Source organism: Vanellus vanellus (assembly GCF_965231255.1).
Source record: "Vanellus vanellus genome assembly, chromosome: 18".
Taxonomy (NCBI): domain Eukaryota; kingdom Metazoa; phylum Chordata; class Aves; order Charadriiformes; family Charadriidae; genus Vanellus; species Vanellus vanellus.
The window spans coordinates 7,080,888-7,099,278 of record NC_138923.1 but is presented as its reverse complement, the minus strand read 5'-3'; the positions used below and the strand labels follow the sequence as shown (position 1 = coordinate 7,099,278).

The 18,391-nt window shown below is 46.6% G+C and overlaps 1 protein-coding gene across 1 annotated transcript; it reads right to left on the bottom strand.

Annotated features, from left to right (window-relative positions):
* Positions 1-413: 413 nt before the first annotated feature.
* On the bottom strand, positions 414-18,027 carry USP20 (ubiquitin specific peptidase 20). Its single transcript, XM_082492510.1, has 24 exons — positions 17,921-18,027; positions 17,486-17,539; positions 16,701-16,763; positions 16,421-16,552; positions 15,748-15,844; positions 15,488-15,557; positions 14,795-14,908; positions 13,612-13,690; positions 11,819-12,260; positions 10,766-10,903; positions 9,377-9,489; positions 8,753-8,925; positions 8,172-8,266; positions 7,572-7,605; positions 7,094-7,139; positions 6,640-6,820; positions 6,069-6,195; positions 5,785-5,954; positions 5,054-5,135; positions 4,582-4,690; positions 4,080-4,182; positions 3,749-3,820; positions 2,480-2,664; positions 414-1,084 (listed from the first exon to the last, which is right to left on the bottom strand). The coding sequence occupies exons 1-23, from the start codon at positions 17,999-18,001 to the stop codon at positions 2,504-2,506; spliced, it is 2,736 nt and encodes a 911-aa protein (XP_082348636.1). The 5' UTR covers positions 18,002-18,027; the 3' UTR covers positions 414-1,084; positions 2,480-2,503.
* Positions 18,028-18,391: the final 364 nt, after the last annotated feature.

The following is an 18,391-nucleotide window of genomic DNA, read 5'->3' as shown; positions in this document are numbered from 1 at the left end:
AACAGACGACAGAAAACTTTTCTACAGACCTGGAACAGCTCAATGAAACTTCAGCTACTTCCCTTGTGAGCTACTTTCATAGCAATGATGGTGATGGGTAGCACATGCTGCCAGACAGGACGGGCCTTCTGAGACAAACTCAGCCGAAATGGGATAAACGAAAAGATGAAGTCTTCGTAAGCAGAGACTGCAAGGAGCAGGCGCCCTCCTCCGAACGAGCGCAGTGTGGCTTCGGGGACGTGGGCTACAGAAGCTCGCTGCTGCTTAGCCGGCTCAGTTACTGCAATGCCTCTTGGCAGCAGGAAGTTTGGAATTTTTTATTTTTAAAATATTTTTATTTTTTCATGAACATCATAAACTCCCTGGAAGCTGTCAGACCCTCTGGCCACGCCGGGCAGGCACCAGTCAGCAGCTTGTTGAATGCACATGTATTTATTGTAACACATTTTCAGCACAAAGTATAACACTTAAGCACAGGAGTGTTATTACGGTCTGTACAGCAGCCTCTGACCGGCACGGACAACACAGACATGCAGCCCTACAGCTCTGCAGCAGACTCGAAGCCGCTGCAGCGGCTAACAAAGACAGCTTAAAACAATGAGAAATCCCAACAGTGGCTCATTCTCTGACCTCCCCCGGGCCTGGCTGGGCACGTACAACATCCAATGAACGGGATAGTAAAATTAACATGCTGAACCATTTACAGACACTTTTAAAAACAGTAAGTTGCTGTTTGCAGCAAACATTTTGTCTAAAAAAAAAAAAAAAAAAATAAATCTGAAGGCCACATTTTTCTTTCCAAATTCTCCTGTCCTACGCCCTTTTCCACTTTCTGAATCAAAGAGCAGCCTTTCCCTCCCCCCTCCCTCTCTTACCTGAGGCGCTGAGGAGCCCCCAGCCCCATGCTGACTCTGGTACCACCAAGGCCAGACCTGATGCTGCCGAATCATTCAGGTTCCGGCACCACGAACAGCACATGAGAGGCCACCTCTGCCTGGCTCTGCTTCCATTAAATTGCATTCAAAGGCAGAGCTTCCACTATCGCCTTTCTGGCTTACGAGATGAACTTTTAAGCATAGGCCTGCTGAGAAAAGTAGGGTTTAGCCTTTTCTATCTTCGTGCCTCTCCACTGCCTGCTATCGGATGCTCTGTGGCTGCGTTAGCAGCAGTCGATTGGGGAGGGAGTTATTTCTGTTCATTAAATGAGCCAGTGCGTACACAAGCGACATCTGTGTTGAGAAGCTGGAATGACCTCAGCACGCAGGTGGGGGTTTGCAGAAAGCAGCTCATTCCTCAAAAGCTGCTTCAACAGCCCGGGGCCCGCTCAGCCAGGGCGCTGCCCGGCACCGAATCACCGCCCTGTCCAAGGGTGACCCACCGAAACAGGCTCTGTGCGAACAAACCGGCTCCTCCTCAACCTTCACACCCCCTTTGCATGTCAGGACAGATCCTGGCTTACAGCAGGGTCAGTTGGAGAACAGGGCTATGAACCAGGAGTCCTAAAGCCTGCGTCGGCGCCATCCCGCTGCAGCGCAGCCTGCCCGTTAGCGGCTCTGAGTTTAAGCCACTCATATACCGCCCCTGTGAGCCCAACACCTGGAAAGCTGCAGCCCACAGCTATAAAGCTGCCAGGAGCTTTAGCAGAAATTGTACAGTGGGAAGGACTCATCTTCCAGCTTTATTCTCTGAAAAGGTGCTGAACACATGAAATCAGATACAAGGAGGAAACAAAAATAATCTGCAGGACGATGAAGGGGTGGCATTAGGGGCTAGGGAAGAAAGAAAGAGCCTCTTTCAAAATTTCTTAGTTGATTGCAACTGAATTTGCAAGAATTAGATAAAGAGCAAAAACAAGGAAGTTGTGACAGCTGCGCAGCACCAGCACAGAGCTACCAGGAGACCCTGTGGCTTAGTCAGCTTCAACTAACAGGTTTCTCTAGTTGCAACACTGCCCACTGGAAACATAAATAACATTTCATTATCTTTATACATTTGAGTTGAAAAGTGCCAAAAGCAAAACCTGCAAAGGAGCAGAGTCGGTTCACTGGGGGGCAAGCTGGGAGCGCTGGTGTCTTTTAAGCAAACAAAAGGGAATGGCCTCAGGTCAGACTGTACCCCAGTCAAGTTTGGCTGCTGTCTCCTACAGCAGTGTTATCCAGAGATGAATTACAGGGAAGCTGCTTTTGCCCCAGTCTTGCCCAGCGCCACCCCTATATTCAAAGCCACATGGAAGGATGGCGGAGGAAACCCGCCTTCCCCAGAAGCGATGGTGGGAGCTGTGCACACCAAATACCGGACAACGGAAGAGGTTTAACTCCTCAGGATTCCCCAGCCTTCCATCCCCACCCAGATGTATAGAATCATAGAATGGTTTCGGTTGGAAGGGACCTTAAAGATCATCTTGTTCCAACCCCCCTGCCATGCCTTCCACTGGAGGTTACTCAGCCCCCCATCCAACCCGGCCCTATCTGTGCCATACCTTCCCTGCCCCATCCCGCACAGATCACACAGCCCGCGTCTCTGCTTCAATCTTCTGCTCCCCGTGGAGGTTTTCCAGTTCTTGGACCTGGGCCACATTCTGCCTGATAGCAATCTCGGGGCCCCCTCCGTACAGTGTGCTTAAATAAATCCACGTCTCCTCAGAAATCTGCCCATAGTCAGCGCCTGAAAGGGACAACAGCAGGAGTGAGACGCAGCCGGCAGGGCCTTGCTCTGTGCAGCGGTCGGAGGGAAAGGTTGGTGCACCACAACCCCAGGATGTCCTCTCCAGCCACCTGCCCCTGCTCACCCCTTAGGGAAAGCGAGGCACTGGTGGTCCCTGCAGCTGCATGGTCCAGTCCCACCGAAGCCCCCACCCCACTGCCAGCTCTGCACTGCACAGCTGTAGCCACAGCTGCAGCCACTTTGGTCCCCACCAGCCCTCCGCAGTGCCACCTGCTGCTGGAAGCCACCGGGGCTCTGCGGCAGTGTAGCAGACGGCTGTGGGGTCACTTCTTCCTTTCCCCGAGAGGAACCGAGCAGGAACAGCCCCTGACAGCAGGATCTGCCCGACCCCTCACGTGCAGCAGTGAATGAGCTGCGAGAGCCCAGGGGCTTAAAAACACCACTGGGACACACCAGTGCCAGGCAGTTGGGGTTGCAGTGTCTGGGGGAGACTGAACCCCCTCTCCAAGCTGTCCTAGGAGGGGCAACTTAAGGTGGTGAAAGCACAAAGCAGGGAAAGCAGAGAACTTTGCCATAATGGTTACAGAGGAGCAGAAAGGGTTCCTCTGAGAGGCAACTGAGATGCAAACGCAATCATTATCTGCTTGGCATGAGAGCCCAGTGGGGACAGCACAAGCAATGTTTCACAAGCTGGACCACAGCAGATGCTGAGTAAACACCAAGTCAAGAGCAACACAAAATCAAAGCTACAACACAAAGTGGGACAAAGGGGAGTGGTGGAAGGGGCCTGGGGAACAGCAACAGCAGGAGGGGAGGACTGCAGGCTTCATTATAACAAGTGGTCTTAAAGGTCCCTTCCAACCTAGACAATTCTAAGTCATATCAGCACACTGGTCATGCAGGAGCTGCCCATGGAGAACTGAGACAGCTCACTCAGGGCAGCCAGCACTGGGATGTGCAGAGAACTGTCATCCTCTGCAACACCATCTTGCTCTGTGAGCGCTTCACTATGGACAGCTAGATCCAGTGGAACATTCTCCTTCACCTCTTAGGAACGCTACAAGACAGCGAGCACAAGCCTTACCCTGCTTAACTTGCATGTGGCCACCTGCTTTCGTGAGTGCAATCTTGCTGTTGTCAATTGGTCCGGGAGGCTCTGTAAGAGGAGAACAAACATGTGAAAAACCATTCTGCTTTCCACGTTGCCACCAGATTCAGCTTTTTTCCCCAGCTAGTTCTCTTGGTGTCTCTGGCCTGCCCTGGGGGACCAGCAGGGCATCTGAGTGGCTGTTGTCTGAACTCCGTTCAGCCTCAAGTCGTACCAGGCAGGCACAGTGCTCACTGAGGACCTCACAAATAGACTTGTTTCCATTCTACCTCTCACCCCTGAGAGATTCCAGATTCTGGCTTCTTACCGTTATCTTTCCCCTTGACAAAGGCTTCCCACTCACGGAACCACTGCATGCTGATACAGTAGATGACACTTGGAGACTCCTCTGCTTGGAAAGCCTTGTTCAGCTGGGAGAGTAGAGAACAGAGTCACACAGGAAAGATTTAGTCACTCCTGAGACCTGGTGAGCCCCTTCTGTTAACTCTAAGGCAGCCTTGCCATTCTTCAGAAGAACTCCTTGTAATTCTACCACCTGCCTCACTACCTGTTCCTGCTCACTAGAGCAGGCAAGAAACTAGGATGGTCTCAAACTTCATGTCTGCATGCAGCCGTGCACAGCTTTATCGTCTTCCAGCTGCCCCTCCCCATGCTGTTCGCACTGGGGAACCCCAAGATCAATCTCCTGGCCATGCTGTAGATCACGTTCTGGAAGAGAGGGGCAGGAGTTTTCCACTAACTGTGTGTGACAGGTCTCCATTTCCCACCTCTGCCCTTTGCAATTTCTTTCAGATGTTTCCCGTACGAACCTTGATGAAGGTGTCGATTTCAATTCTCCTGCGTTTGGCAAGTGCTTCAATCTCCACTTGGCAAATCGAGCACACGTACAGATGGTTCACAGCAGGGCCGCCCCCGAACCTGAGCCCAGGAAGAGAGGGACGGGAAGGGAGAACTGAATGGATACGATTCCCAGCCCTGGATCCTACAGGGACAGGTTTTTATACTACTCCAGACACTGGTGAAAGAGGTGCATCTGCAGCTGACTGGAGCGTACTGCCTTTACCCAACACAGTGAGGGTCACAATATTGCTCTGGGACAATTGATATATTTCATCTTGGTTGAGATTAGGAGGGTCTACCAAATACCAGTCTGTGCCAGTCCACACCAAGTACCGCATGCCTTTAGGGTGCCCTGGGAAGGCATTGTGTCTTGGTCACTGCCCAAGGTGTGAAACAAAACCAAAAACTCACTGGGAGGGAGAATGAAGTGGCCACATTCACCTGTTGTAGAGATACTCCCACACGTTCTGGGGCAGAATCACAGCCAGGTCATCGATGTAGTGGTATTTATTAGGAGGGATCCCTGTAGAGGAAAGGCAAGAGGGAGAGTTAACCGGGGAACTCGTTATTGCTGGGTAGAGACACAAATAAAAACAGGCAGATCTTTCTTGCTGACAACTCCCTGATTCCAGAATCTGCTTCCTCTGCTAATGGAAGACAGTCAAGGGTTCATTAATTGTGGAGGTTTCTCAATTCATGGCCTCAATTTCTAATCAAGTGCTTTATTTCCAGTTGGAGATTTATAAACACGAGCGCTCCCCAGCATGACAGATGAAGAAGCAGAACAGTAAAGCACAGTATCTGCTCTCTTCACTAGTGCATGCTCCATTCTCCAAACAAACACTGAAGGCCAACCTTGCTGATAGGGTGACACAGATAAATGCTGTCTTATCTGCTTTCTACAGGTTTGTTTTTAAAAACAAATGGAGAACTCAAAACTGTTGTTTCCCAGCACTACACATCCCTCTGGGCCTCCGATCAGCGGGACAACGGGGTAATTGTCTCATTTCTCCCTGAGTGAGCTGGAGCTCCGGCCAAAGGAGCGGATCCTACTGCAGCATTCGCTGTATCAGGATGACAGCTGGAGGCTTTTTTCTGCATTTGTTAATGCACCAGAGGCATAAAGGTACAGCTGAGAGCGGCTGTTCCCAGGTCCAGCAGCACTGCCTTACCTCCGTGAGAGCACAGAAAGGTGTGATTGGTGATGGGACCAGGTTCAGCAAAGGTGTTGAATTTATTGAGCCACTCTCGAGAGATGTAGAACTGGAGTAAACTGTGCTCCTTCATGCTGGCAAGGGACACAACTTTCTGACGCTCTCGCACAGCTTCTTCACTGCTTTTCCTTCAGTAGGGAAAGGAAAAGAAAATTAAGCAATGCCTGAAAGCTTAGTTTGTGAAATGCATTTCTGGCTATTCTGCAAGCAGCAAGGACTGCTGCACCCAGGGCACAGCTCACCTGTAGAACAAGACATAGGCTTCTGCATTCTGTACCACGGTCTCATGGACTTCAGTGACATACTGATCATCAAACTCATACCACTGGCCATTGATCACGTTCTGGCAGTAGGCTGTGTAATGCCCACCTGTTACAGAGAAAACACAACACTGATGGACAGAAGTCAGGCCTGGAATAATGTCAGCAGCACAAACAGTATTAGCTGCTGGCAGAGAACGTAGAGAGAGACAAAAAAAAAAAAGTATAATTCCTGTTCAGTTCAAGCAGGAGCAAGGGAGCCTGGCACTGTCACCCTGATTTGCCTTCCTCAGAAAGGGCCTCTCAGTGAGCCTGAACATCGGGAAAGGGTTCGAGCCAACCCAGTGGTGAGGCCGGAGGAGCTGCAGGGGATCTGTCAGAAGCTGTTGGATTCACTTTTCAAAGGGCAGAGGCTGAGCAAGCCTGGGAACGGAGGGGGCAGGCCTTACGCTGCGCATCACCCCAGAGGAGGTGATGGCTCATCCTGGAACACACCTCTGCTTTGCTCATACTCATCTCATTCCTGTTCACCTGTACTCCCAGAAGGACTTACTGCTTGCTGTGCCATGGTGACAGATGACTGACAGGAGATCGTAGGTGGTGATCTGGGAGACGCATTCCTTGGCTAGGAAAGGTCGCAGATCCAGCCCCTCCAAGGGGAAGGAGACATGGCTGTTGATCTTGAAGGAATACATCACCTCATGCCGGAACCGTTTCAAGTGGATGCAAAGAATCTAAAAGACCAAAGCCAAAGAACACCAAAGCGCAGTTTTACTCTGGGTATTCTGATAAAACAGCACATCTCTGTGCGTCTGATCTTTGCAAGAGTTCTTTGCCTGTTAGTCATGAAACCTGTTGGCTCATCAGCTTAGAATGGGGGAGTCTATTCTGGTCTAGATACAGGACTTTGCCACCAAAACAAACTGCTATTTCTGTTCTCCTTCTAGCCTCCTTACCGCCTCAGTGGCTGCTAAAAGAAAACTAGGGAACACGGTGCTTTTACTCACCTCTGGTAGCCGAAGGACTTTGCAGTACTTCACTCCATTACGCAGTCTGAGGGAGGAAAAAAAAAATAGCTGTGAGAAATCTCTAAAGCAAAGAGATGGCAAAAGGCAAGGCTGGGTCTTGCACACTTTGAGATACAAAATAAATCCTGAATTCCAGCAGCAACAAATTCAGGCTCTTTGCAGCATCCTTCCCAAATGAGGCATGGCATGAGTAGGTTGCCTCTTCTTTCTAACACAGTATCTCCACTACTGCCAAGCCACATCCCTGTTCGTATCCTTCCTCCTTTCTTTTCCTCAAAAAGCCAGCACTTTTCCTATCTGCAATCAGTGACCTCTCAAGACCAGAAGTCTCATATAAAGCAAGGCAGATTTTACGTGCTACTCAGCAGAAGAAATGTCCAGGCAGAGGGCATAGCAAAATGTTTGAAAGCAGTACAGAGAAATAAAAGTTCCAGAAATACACATAATGCAAACTTACTTTTTACACCGTTCACAACTGTACATGTTGTCCCCTGTAGACAAAGAGAAGAAAGCCATTATGCAGTTCCTCAGAGCACACAACACTGATATGGCTACATTTCCATCCCATGCAGAGAAACCAAGTTAAGCAACCTCTTGGGGAAGCCAGGGTGAGAAGAGATCAAAACAAACACTTCTCTCGCTAAGCGTAGGCAAGAAGAGAATGCAGTCAACTAGCAAAAAAGCATACAATTGTCCACCAACACAAGTGCCTACGGCAAACAGTTTAAGTCCTCTAGAGCTTATGGAGCGGACGGAGAAAGCGAAGAATCTGAGAAGGCTAAAGAGCCACAGCACGCACAAACAACCAACAGCCACATCTGCTCCTCACAGAAGACACTCTCACCCAGATTCAGAATGAAAAAGCAGCACCCGTGAGCAGGTGAGAAAACACTTCTGCTTAGAGTTGCTGAAATCCCAAGTTTTGCTACTGCCAGTCTCTCAGTGAAATACTGAGGCAGGCTTTCCAGATTTAATCTGCCTCCAAAATGCATGTGAAATACTCCTACATGCGGTTTTCCTTGTTTCGTACTGTCAGACCCCACTGAAGAAAACTCACCCTTCAACTCATCCGCTGCAAAAAAGGCAGCAAGACAATCCTCCAGCGTCACAACAGGACCCCAAAACCAGCTAGGGATACAGGACACCACAAATCTGCAGAAGAGAGGGGATTAAGAGAAAGAGTTATACATAAAATAGCTGGATGCTTTGGCATACAAAACCCCAAATGGGTGATGGGTTTCCTTCTAGCTGTAGGTCCTAAGCTCATCGCACATCCCAGGAGCAGGGAAAGCATTATTCCTCTCAGCTGATATTCCTACTGTGATTGCTCAAGCTGGAAATTATTTGGAAAACTACACCAGGAATTAATTTGCTCTGCAGGGCAAAACTGAGCTAAAGGCAGAAATGAGTGAGATATTATCAGCTGCACAAGAGATTTCAAGGTGTATGACAGAACTGGAGGAACAGTAGCAACCCGTTTACATGAAAAGGCTCAAAGGCCTGTGAGGTACCACATACTGTTGTCCAAGGAATGGTTACAATTGACGTTCTGCTGTAAACACCACTGGTTAGGGATAGCTGCCTTCCAGCACTGCAGGGCGAACACCAAAAAAAAGAGGTCCTGCACAGGAAACACACCTCCGGATATACTCCATGATGAAAGCAATCCAGCCCTGTGAGGCATAGTTGTCCCCACATGCCCCTGTCTTAGCTGGCACGTTTTGGTAGATGGCTGAGTGCAGCTTGGCCAAGTCCTCCTTCCCTGGGATTGGGAGTGACAGGTCCTGGAATGTCTCCACTGTCGTAGAAACCTGGAAATATCCAAGAGGAAGAGGTCTGGGTTTCCTGAGCATGTAATGCCACTGGGACCTGACCTTCATCACCTTTTATCACTGATTGAATTTTGTCTAGGCTGGAAACCTGAGCTGGCAGTAAGAGCAACTCGCTCTGGCTAATTATTCTTCACTGCTGTCAGCAGGATGACTTTTGTCATGGTTTTCTAGCACTGGAATCAGTTTTCTAATGTGAATGGGATACTGGTAGACCAACTCAGTAACACGGATAAGCAAACAGACCCTTACAGAGAAATACGACTTCTTGGCGTGGCAGGTTTCTCACACCTTCCCCACCATCCACCTATTATCATTTCAGCAGGCCTACTGCATCCCGCAGTGTTTGGAAATAGAAGCGCCATTTCCTAAGAAGAGATCTACAAGCCAGGAGACTCTCTGCTCTTTTACTGACTGCCACCAGGAGACTCACTCTGTCGCAGGTGAGGCACTGCACCAGGCTGAGAATGGAGCCGTCAAAGATGTCAGAAATCACACTACGGTAACGAAGTTCTTTCTTCTTTTTCCCAGAAGCCTGCATCTGGGCTGAAAGACAGACAAGGGAGACCCGTAATGTGGCAACTCCTTCCCAGCCTCCCATCTCAATAGAGTCATGCAGCCCCACAAGAAGAACAGAAGTGCTGTCCTGCATGTTCAGACGCCACTTGCACGCCAGTGAGACAGTGGAGCCCGTTGTAAACTGACATGAAGAACACTGCTGCTTCATGTGGTACAAGAAAGGGGGAGGCAGCCAACTGAACCAACACAAATGTGCCAGCTCTCAGCAGGCAGAAATTGTCTTACTGTTTCCATCCTCTTACTACATGTTTAGAAGCCTGGCCCTGCCGCAGAGAGTCCCAGCTTTTCTGAGGTCTTCCAACATTTTGCTCTAAGCTTTATACTTTAATTCCTCTTCCCCCTCACCTGCCTGTGTAATTTGTCCTTTTTTTTTTTTTTCCACTCTGACATTTACCATGTGTTCCCCAGGTGTCTTGCACGGGAGAGGACTTGCCAGAGCAGGGACTGGCCAAACACACAGTTTTAATAACAAACCCTCTTCCCCACAAACACGTGCATGGAGTCAGAGTGCTTTTTATCCATCCAGAACATCTGTGGCTGTGCTGACCTCAGCCAAGGGGCTGGGACACAGCTGAGGAAAGAATGCCATTACTGAACAGCTGTAGGGACAGTGGTATAAGAACATGCTATTGTGTTTGCAGACTATGCAATGCTGAGGGATTTCGATTTGCAATTTGCTTGGGATGAAGAGACTAGTTTGATAACAACAGAAGCCAAGCTCCTCTCTGAAGGCTAACAATGCTCCCAGCACTGGATTGACATCTGCAACCTTAATTCTGTTATTGTGAGCCCAAGGTGTCTGAGGCAGGAAGCTCTCCCTCGGTAACATCATCTTACAGTTCCTTGGCCCGTGTGCTATGAAATTCAAGTCTGGCAGACAAATGTTTACACATCTCCACACTCCCCTAAAGGGACAGAGCTTGCGCCGGGACTTCATAGCTATTTTATTAATAACAAACACAGCATGCAGATGCAGACATGGCAATCACTTCAGGCTCCAATATAAGGGCATACTAGAGCATCTGTTGTGCCCAGAGCTTGACCTTACCTGCAGGTTTACTAGTGCCTAGCACTTTTTTAGTTTGTGCCTAGTACTATCTTAGAAAGCACTGATGTCCAGGGGAGTCAGCTCTTACAACTGTTAATCAAGACTCATGACAGATTCCTTCTCTCTTCTGTAAATGAACTCCTCCTCCTCTACACGCTCCCCAATTTGCCTCCCAGCATATGCTCTTTGCACTACCTTTCTTGAGTACGTAGGAAGGTCCAAGCCTGGCAGGACTGGAGCGAGGAGGACTGCTGGAGAGCTTGGAGTGCATTTCATGATGGACGGGACTGCAGGGGCGTGAGGAGCAGCGCACGTAGGCATCATTGTCAGGTTCTGTTTGGGAAAATGGGGAGGGAAAAGGGCACTGGTGAAAATCCCAGTTATGAAAGGTAACCCTACTGCAGTCAGTGTCAGCCCAGCTCTGTGTTCCAGCACAGGATCTTTCCCAATATGTACACTGCTGTGTCTATTAACTGTCCTTCTTGCACAGGCTGGCAGATACAGCTCCCTCAGTGCATGGATAAAAGTGCACACAGAGCTATACTGAACAGCTAATAATTACATATGAAAAAAAAAACAAACAACCAGCCCGCCATTTTTTTCACACTTATGACTAATTAGGTTTTACAGCTTGCTCCTGTATCCTTAATCCACATAAACAGCATTGCTGTCTTCAGTGCCAGTTGGCAGAGTAAGATTCTTACATAAAGAAGTGTTGAAAGATCGGATATGTTCAGTTTGAGGTGACTCCACACCTACATCTTAACTGCTGCTCTTTTCCCTAGGACACCAAAATGCAGAAACTGTGCATCTCCCTTTTCTCTCCACAAGGTCCACAGTCCAACATTAACAAATATAATCTTTCACCTCCGTTTCCCCAGGCCAGCCTATCAAATAACGCAATGCACATATATAAAATCTTTTTCTTAAATTAGGAAAAGGCATAAATACAGCATTTGCAGGTTTGGCAGAGGCAGCTATCACTGCCTTCAGGATGTGGTCTCTACTCAGCTCTGTAGTACTTTAGCCTGGCTAAGCACCTCTCTGGCTTACGTACGACATCTTCTTCCTGAAGCAACTGTGCACAAAGGCCAGGAGCACTGACGAAAGTCTTAGATGCAAAAATCTTTTGAAACCCATAGAAGGAACAGTCACACTATCTGTTGTTTGCCACTGCACTACACACTATCCGTGTGTAGGATGACAATGTGTCTTCTCACAAATAAGACGACTGGAAGAGGTTTATACCTGGTGTCCTACATGGGCTGGCAGGACGGGGAGCTGGCAGCACCTCAGGTGAGGCTCTACCATCAACTGGCATCATAGTAGTATCAACATCTGCATCTTCATCCACCTGCTCTGAGTTGCTGCGACGATGACCACAGGAGAACTTTCTGTCCTTCATCCTCTCTTTCTCGGAGATCCCCCTCCCTGCTTCGTCCTGGATCAACAACTCTGTCTCTGCCAGGGAGCTGCTGCCCATGCCCCCTGTGGTCCGGCTTTGACCATCTCCTTCACCCCTGTCACTGCTTGAGTCACAGGAAAGGAACTCATCCTCCGAAGGACTTTGGTCTCCCTCTCGCTTGTCATCCTGGTCACTGGTATCCAAATCCCTCGTCTCTGCAACAATTGGTTCCTTCAGTTCTTCGTGAAGCTGATCCATCAGGCACCGCAGGAACTCCTGAGTGTCCTGAAAACCAGGAGTAATTCCATGTTAGTATCCATCCAGAAATGATGGAAATGAGAGGGGCAAAAGAGATGGCTTCATTCACAGCTTCTTTCAATGCTGCCCACAGAGGTTACGAACATCCGCAACACGAGGAGACCCTACTAAAGCAGAGAGAGTACCGTGGCAATGTACCAAGCAGCCTGTCTGCTACATAAATGTTTTTAATTCCTAAATGATAAATGACCCAATTTTTATCTGAACATCTTCAACTGAAAGACACTGAAAATCCGGAGAGCAGCCGTAGCATGCAGACCATGAGCTGCTTTATCAGTGGTAAACCTCTGATAAGAGGCGAGAGAGAAGAAGAAACCTAATGAAGACAGCAGGCTGTAGAGAACAGACTCTTACCCACAAAAAAAATTTCATGAACACTGACTTCTGCTCATGGCAATCCCTCTCTTCCAGAGGGCAGATTAAAATCTTTAATAAATAGGGAATGGAACCAGAAACCAAAGACTATACAGTCTAGGTGCAAGCTCCCACATTCATAATACATGCTAAAAGAGCTGATACGTCAGCTTCAAAGGACCTGCTGGAAAGTGACTTGGTATTTTGACAACTCCAGAAAGTTAATTATGTTTCTGTTATTTTATGGAAGTTTGGCTTTTAGCCTACCCTGTCTTCCTTTCAACTTTCTCTCTTTAAAGCTGAGAGTTTTCCAATCCAACGTACTTCACATCAAAGATAAATACAGAAGTTCTTTCATTAATCATTATTTTTATCCTCTGTTTTGACTTCATGTCAGTATCACAGTTTAGATATACTGTCACTTCTCTTGTAAATTTTATAATCATAGTTTGTTGTTTACATTTTATTCTAAAGAATAAACACTAGAGATACGCTGATAAAAACTTCAAAGAAAAAAAGGATACTATCTTAAAATAAGATTTAATTTGCTGTAATTCACCAGAAAAAGAATATAGAACATTTCTATCTTTAACTTTTTAGTACAGATTTATCCAGGTTTCTCAGCTCTAATAAAAGGTATCATTTATTATCATGAATAAATAATACCTAACTCTCATATAGCCTGTACCAACAGATCTCAAAGTCCTTTATAAAGGAGGTGACCATCATAATTTGAGTGAGAAAGCTGACACAGGAAAGTGCACTGATTTGGTACCAGCAAGCCAGAGGCAGGGCCCAGAAGAGAACCCAGGTCTCCTGAATCCCACCCAAGTACTCTATACTGACACAAAACAAGCAACGACCCCCGAGCTCAGGCTCTTCCTTCTGAACACAAGCACCAGCGGTGCAGGAAGAAAAATCCCAACATCTCTGGAATAATGGCATGTTTTTGTTGAGGCCCCACCTGCTGTGCATAGCCTCGGAACATGGGGTTGACGAGTTTAATTCCATGGGATAGACTGCTTGGAACAACATAACTCGGGCTGTTTAGATACAGGAAAAAAAAAAAAAAAAAAAAAAGAGTTAGTTTGCTTATCAGGTCTGGAGCCAGTTTGTCTAATGCACCGTAGAACAGGGTGTGGTAACTAGTTAAATAGGACAAAAGATAATTATGCACCTGCAAAGCCTGGGCATATATTTGTCTATTAGCTGGATGACAGAAAACCTCTCACAGTCATTTCAGTCTATCCTTCCAGAGAGACACTTCCCTAGAGCACATATAACTTAAAGCTCTGCCCACACTTTAAACTGTCTCAAGTGATTCCTTCCAGAGCAGGGTTTTGCAATAAGTTACTCAGTTTGATTTTGCAGCACCATGTCTGTCTTAAAACCTGGGTGGGCTGACCACCCAGTAAATGAGGTAAATCAAAACCAATATAAAAATGACATTATATTGCTTCAAAGTCTTCAGCCTTCTCTTCCAGAAAGACACAGTTCACTTTTGCTCTTAATCTTACTTAACCCTTGTTAACAACTAAATTGAAACAAACACGTGATGCCATTTAAATTCCTACTTTGATTTTTTTTCAAGTGATTACACAGAGCAGACATCTTTAGATTTAGGCATAGCTGCATTATTTTACACTTTCCTTTCAACTGGTCTAGAACTTGAACCAATAGCAAACATTTCCCAAAACATCTCCTGCATTTTCCACTCTCTTTGGTAAAAATCTCTGTATCGCTTTTTCCATCCAAATCATCAATCCCTCTGCTAATCAAGAGCAGTGCAATTCAGTGCTGGTCACTCCATGCACAGTACTTAGAAATGGCCTTACTCCATCGTTTTTTCTTCATTGCCAACAGGGAAGCTATATCAAAAGAAATCCCTTCCTTTTTAAAGTTAAAACATTAAGAATGTATTCTTCTCAGTGAGATCAATATGCCCATTTTATCACCAGTAGCAGGATATGGGATCTCCTAGACATGGGGGAAGCCCATCTACATACCCATCTACGCAGGGTTTGAACTGACTGCCTTAGAAAATGCACTTATCCCTGAAGATCAGATTTCCTCTTTGCTGATGCCAGACTTCAGAACTAACCAAAGTATGAAACCTGCCCAGATTAGATTAGGGAATGACCACTCACCGTTTCTTATGCCAAACCTCAGACACCAACTTCTGGTAACTTTTGCACAGTGCTGGTTTCTTATCTGTACGGACCAGTCCGCCACACTCCAGAAAAAACTGCGTGAGAGGTGGGCTACAAGAAAAAAAGAGAAGAATTCAGTGCACAGAAATTTCTCCTCTGCTTCTATTTAAGAATCTATCAAAAATTAAATGCATGCCTTTTCAAAAGCATGGTTATTATACTGTTTTTAAATCGAGGGAAGAAGTGAACCCAGATGCAGACTTGTCTCCTAACTTGAAACAAATGAAAAAGGCTGATCTGAATCTGCTCCCAGTATAGAAAAGAGATCCTGGAATTAGTTCTCAGCAGGGCAGCTAGAGAATATTTTAGGATATGGGTTGTTTATAATCATATCACTGGGGAGAATAAAGAGATGTGATGTGCCTTCCCAAGCAATAAATACTTTTCTGTCACAATAGAAAGGATGAAGTTTTACTTCCAGCACTCATCTAAACAAGTCTCGTATGTAGCCACAAGTTGGCTATTCACTCACTTTCCTACTGTCAACTTCTGTTGCCCTAAACAAACAGTAATTTTCTCTGCACCCAGCCTGGCTGATTTCTCTTTGCAAGACTCAGGAAGGTCTCAGGCGCCACTTTTGATATTTAGTGAAGTTTAGTAAAGACTCTACTGAAAGGCCCCAATGCCTACCAGTTAGAGAGCGCCTGAAGTGCTGCATTCATGTAGCAGGAGTTCCCAAGATTTTTCATTCCAGTAAGGCCTAAAGCATAAACAAGAGAGGCATGAAACACTTTCCAGACATGCTGCTTTCTACATTCCTCCCCAAAGGAGAGAGAATTCAGCCCTTTCTAGGCAATCTCCACACTCTGCTTCTTGGAACCTCTCAGTGCAGGTCCTCCAGATTGCAGAGCTACCCTCACAGCCCTTTCATCAACTTGACGCAGACTTACCTCTTGTTTTCAAATCATCATCCTCTGATTCAGATTCGCCTTCGTCAGCCACTGCAATTGGAACAGCTTTCAAAGGGGGAGAAAGCAATGTAGAAACCTAGATTAAAGACAGAGAATTAAGCATCCGTGAGAGGCCTGCTTTAAAAATGAGTTGTGAGAGGTATTATCTTAAACAGAAATCGAGCCAGCCTTTAAAAAAGCACACTGGAGAGAGAAGAACCAGTTGCACTGTCTATTCTTTTCACTAATGCAAGGAAGGAGTGGCAATAATGCCATTACTGCTTCCACGACACATGGTAGGAGAGGCATCAGGAATATGCAGCAATTGTACAAGTACACATGTTTCTGGTCTGACAGCTAAAATTTCCATGGGCCATGCATTGAAAATAAGGATGTGACATCTCCTAGAAACAGATGCCCCAAGGAAGAGGCTAGGAAAGGTTAAAAAAAAAAAAGTCAAAATGGATATTCAAATCATCTGGAAGTCTTCTAGGTGGGATATCTTCTCAGGTAAAGCTAGTGGTCCTCTGGCTACAGGTAGTCACTTTCAGTGGAAGAGTTCCTGTCGCAACAAAAGCCTGGACAATAGCAGAAACCTCCTGGCTAATTTTGCAACAGGTAAACAAAACCCCTGCCAAGCATTCAACCCTGCCATGTTGTGACACAGACCCACCGGTTCAGAGAACTTTACTCGCCGTGTCTGCGTGTGCGTTGCCAGCCGCTGATCCAAGAACACCTCTTTTTCACAAGCGTAACACCAGACGCGGAAAGTGGTCAGATTCACCGTCAGGTTGTGCTTTTTGGCCTAAAAATTAAAAGTCGAAATAACGACTCTGATTTGACAGCTGGCTCAAGTTGAAGCACTGGACTCCCAGAACAGGGTAGAGGAGGATTAGGTAATGGGAAGACTCCAACTCTGTCTGTCTTAAGATGGACAACAGATAAAAGCTCACCTGTGCATGAAGTGTGCTGTGGTCAGCAAAGGACTCCCCACAACCAACATAAGGACAACCAATCTAGTGAGAGAAAAGAGCAAAAGTACAATGGGCACAACAAATGAGACCCTTCACAAAGAAGCCTGCAATGCCAGTCCCACCAGCAGCTGCAACTTCAGAATTGATCCTACCAGTTTTCTAACCTGTATTTTTTTCAGGGCCCAGGATAAATGGAAAATTTGAATTGTTTGATTTAAGAAAGCAAGCCTGGAACCAGGTTTGCACCCGCGTAAAAGCTCCGTTCCAAGGCAATTGCTCCTATGGGCAGCTCATTTGAGCAGTCTCAAAATGTCTGGGCATTCCAGTGTAAAAATAAACTGCCCCTGCCCGCCTGCAGGCCCCTTGTCATTCCTTTATGCATTGCTGCCCTGAGCAACATCTCCTGAGGTCTCGCGCTTGCAGCCTCCCTTCCCAGTTGCCAGCAGAGGCAGGACCAAGCCAACAGTCAATGCTGGGCATTTTATTCATTCCTACTGGGACTACCGGGGGGCAATCACCTACGAGGAGTGAACTGTTATATCTTGGCATATTCTGACAGCGTTAGCCTTTAATCTAGGGAGCGTTTCCCTTGGAATCCATCAAAAAAAACCCCAAACCAACAGTGGATAGTTCCACTGTGAACCCCCTCTTTGCTTTCAGCTCTTTCTTTTTTTAGTACAATACTTTCTTTTTTATTATTATTTTTATTTATATTACAGAGAAGTCCCACTATATCATGCACACAAATAGCAAGCCATTTTTACCTGAAGACAAGCCCAGAGATTTGGTCCCGCAGCTCCACAAGACTGGCAAGTTCCCTGCATATTCATGATAAAAGAAGGTTTGTTTGCTTGCTTGGATTTGAAGTAACCTAGTCCTTCAAGAGTGGGAAACTTCTCTATAAGACAGGCCTTGCCAACCTGCAGCTCAGAGTGTTTCATTTCTTAATATCACACTTCCAATTATATATACGCTTTGTGGTGTTTTAGCTTAGTGACACATTTGAGCAGAATAAAATGACAGTGAGAGATGGGGTCAACAAAGGCTTACTTGGTGGGACCTGTGCAGGGTACATCAGCATCAGAAGAAGAGTTTCTGCCTCTCTATGGAGACAAGCAGCATTTTCTTCAGAAAGGAAACATGCAAAACCAGGCACAATAGCTAAAAGGGGAAGGACTGACAACCAGAACACCCCATACCTTGGACTTGAGCAGCAGATCATCCCTGGTCACCTCTCCTATGGAATCCAGGTGAGGACAGATGTCTCTTGTATCCCCCATTTTCAGCAATGCTCACCTGCGGGGGGGAGTGTTTTCCTAGGACAAGAAAGGATAGTTCCTTTCAGCTATATGTCAGTTTTCCTCTCACAGATTGTAAGAAGATAAATTAGCATGTTTTGTATATTAGAGATTATGATATCCATCTTCAAAGTTCAAAGAGATCAAAACAAATCTAAATCAGGAGCCAGTCATATTAACTAGCACAGTTCTGACCCGTTGTTGAGTGGCTGCATTGTGGTATGGTACGTAAACGAGCAAGGCAATGGGGAGGAGAAAGAAACACATGAATAAAGCTAATAATCTGTACAATGAGGAATGTGAGTTCAGAAATGTAGGGAGGTGCTGAGTACACAGGCATAGCTTCAGCAGCCCAGCCGCCAACTCGGTTTC

Bases quoted from the DNA above. Each gene is read 5' to 3' on its own strand.
- USP20 (XM_082492510.1), bottom strand. From the start codon at position 18,001: ATGGGGGATACAAGAGACATCTGTCCTCACCTGGATTCCATAGGAGAG. The intron at 13,691-14,794 runs GTGAGTGGTCAT...GTATCTAAACAG, and splicing joins GAGGTTTGGCATAAGAAACG to CCCGAGTTATGTTGTTCCAA. The intron at 7,606-8,171 runs GTGAGTTTTCTT...CTTTGTCTACAG, and splicing joins TGCAGCGGATGAGTTGAAGG to GGGACAACATGTACAGTTGT.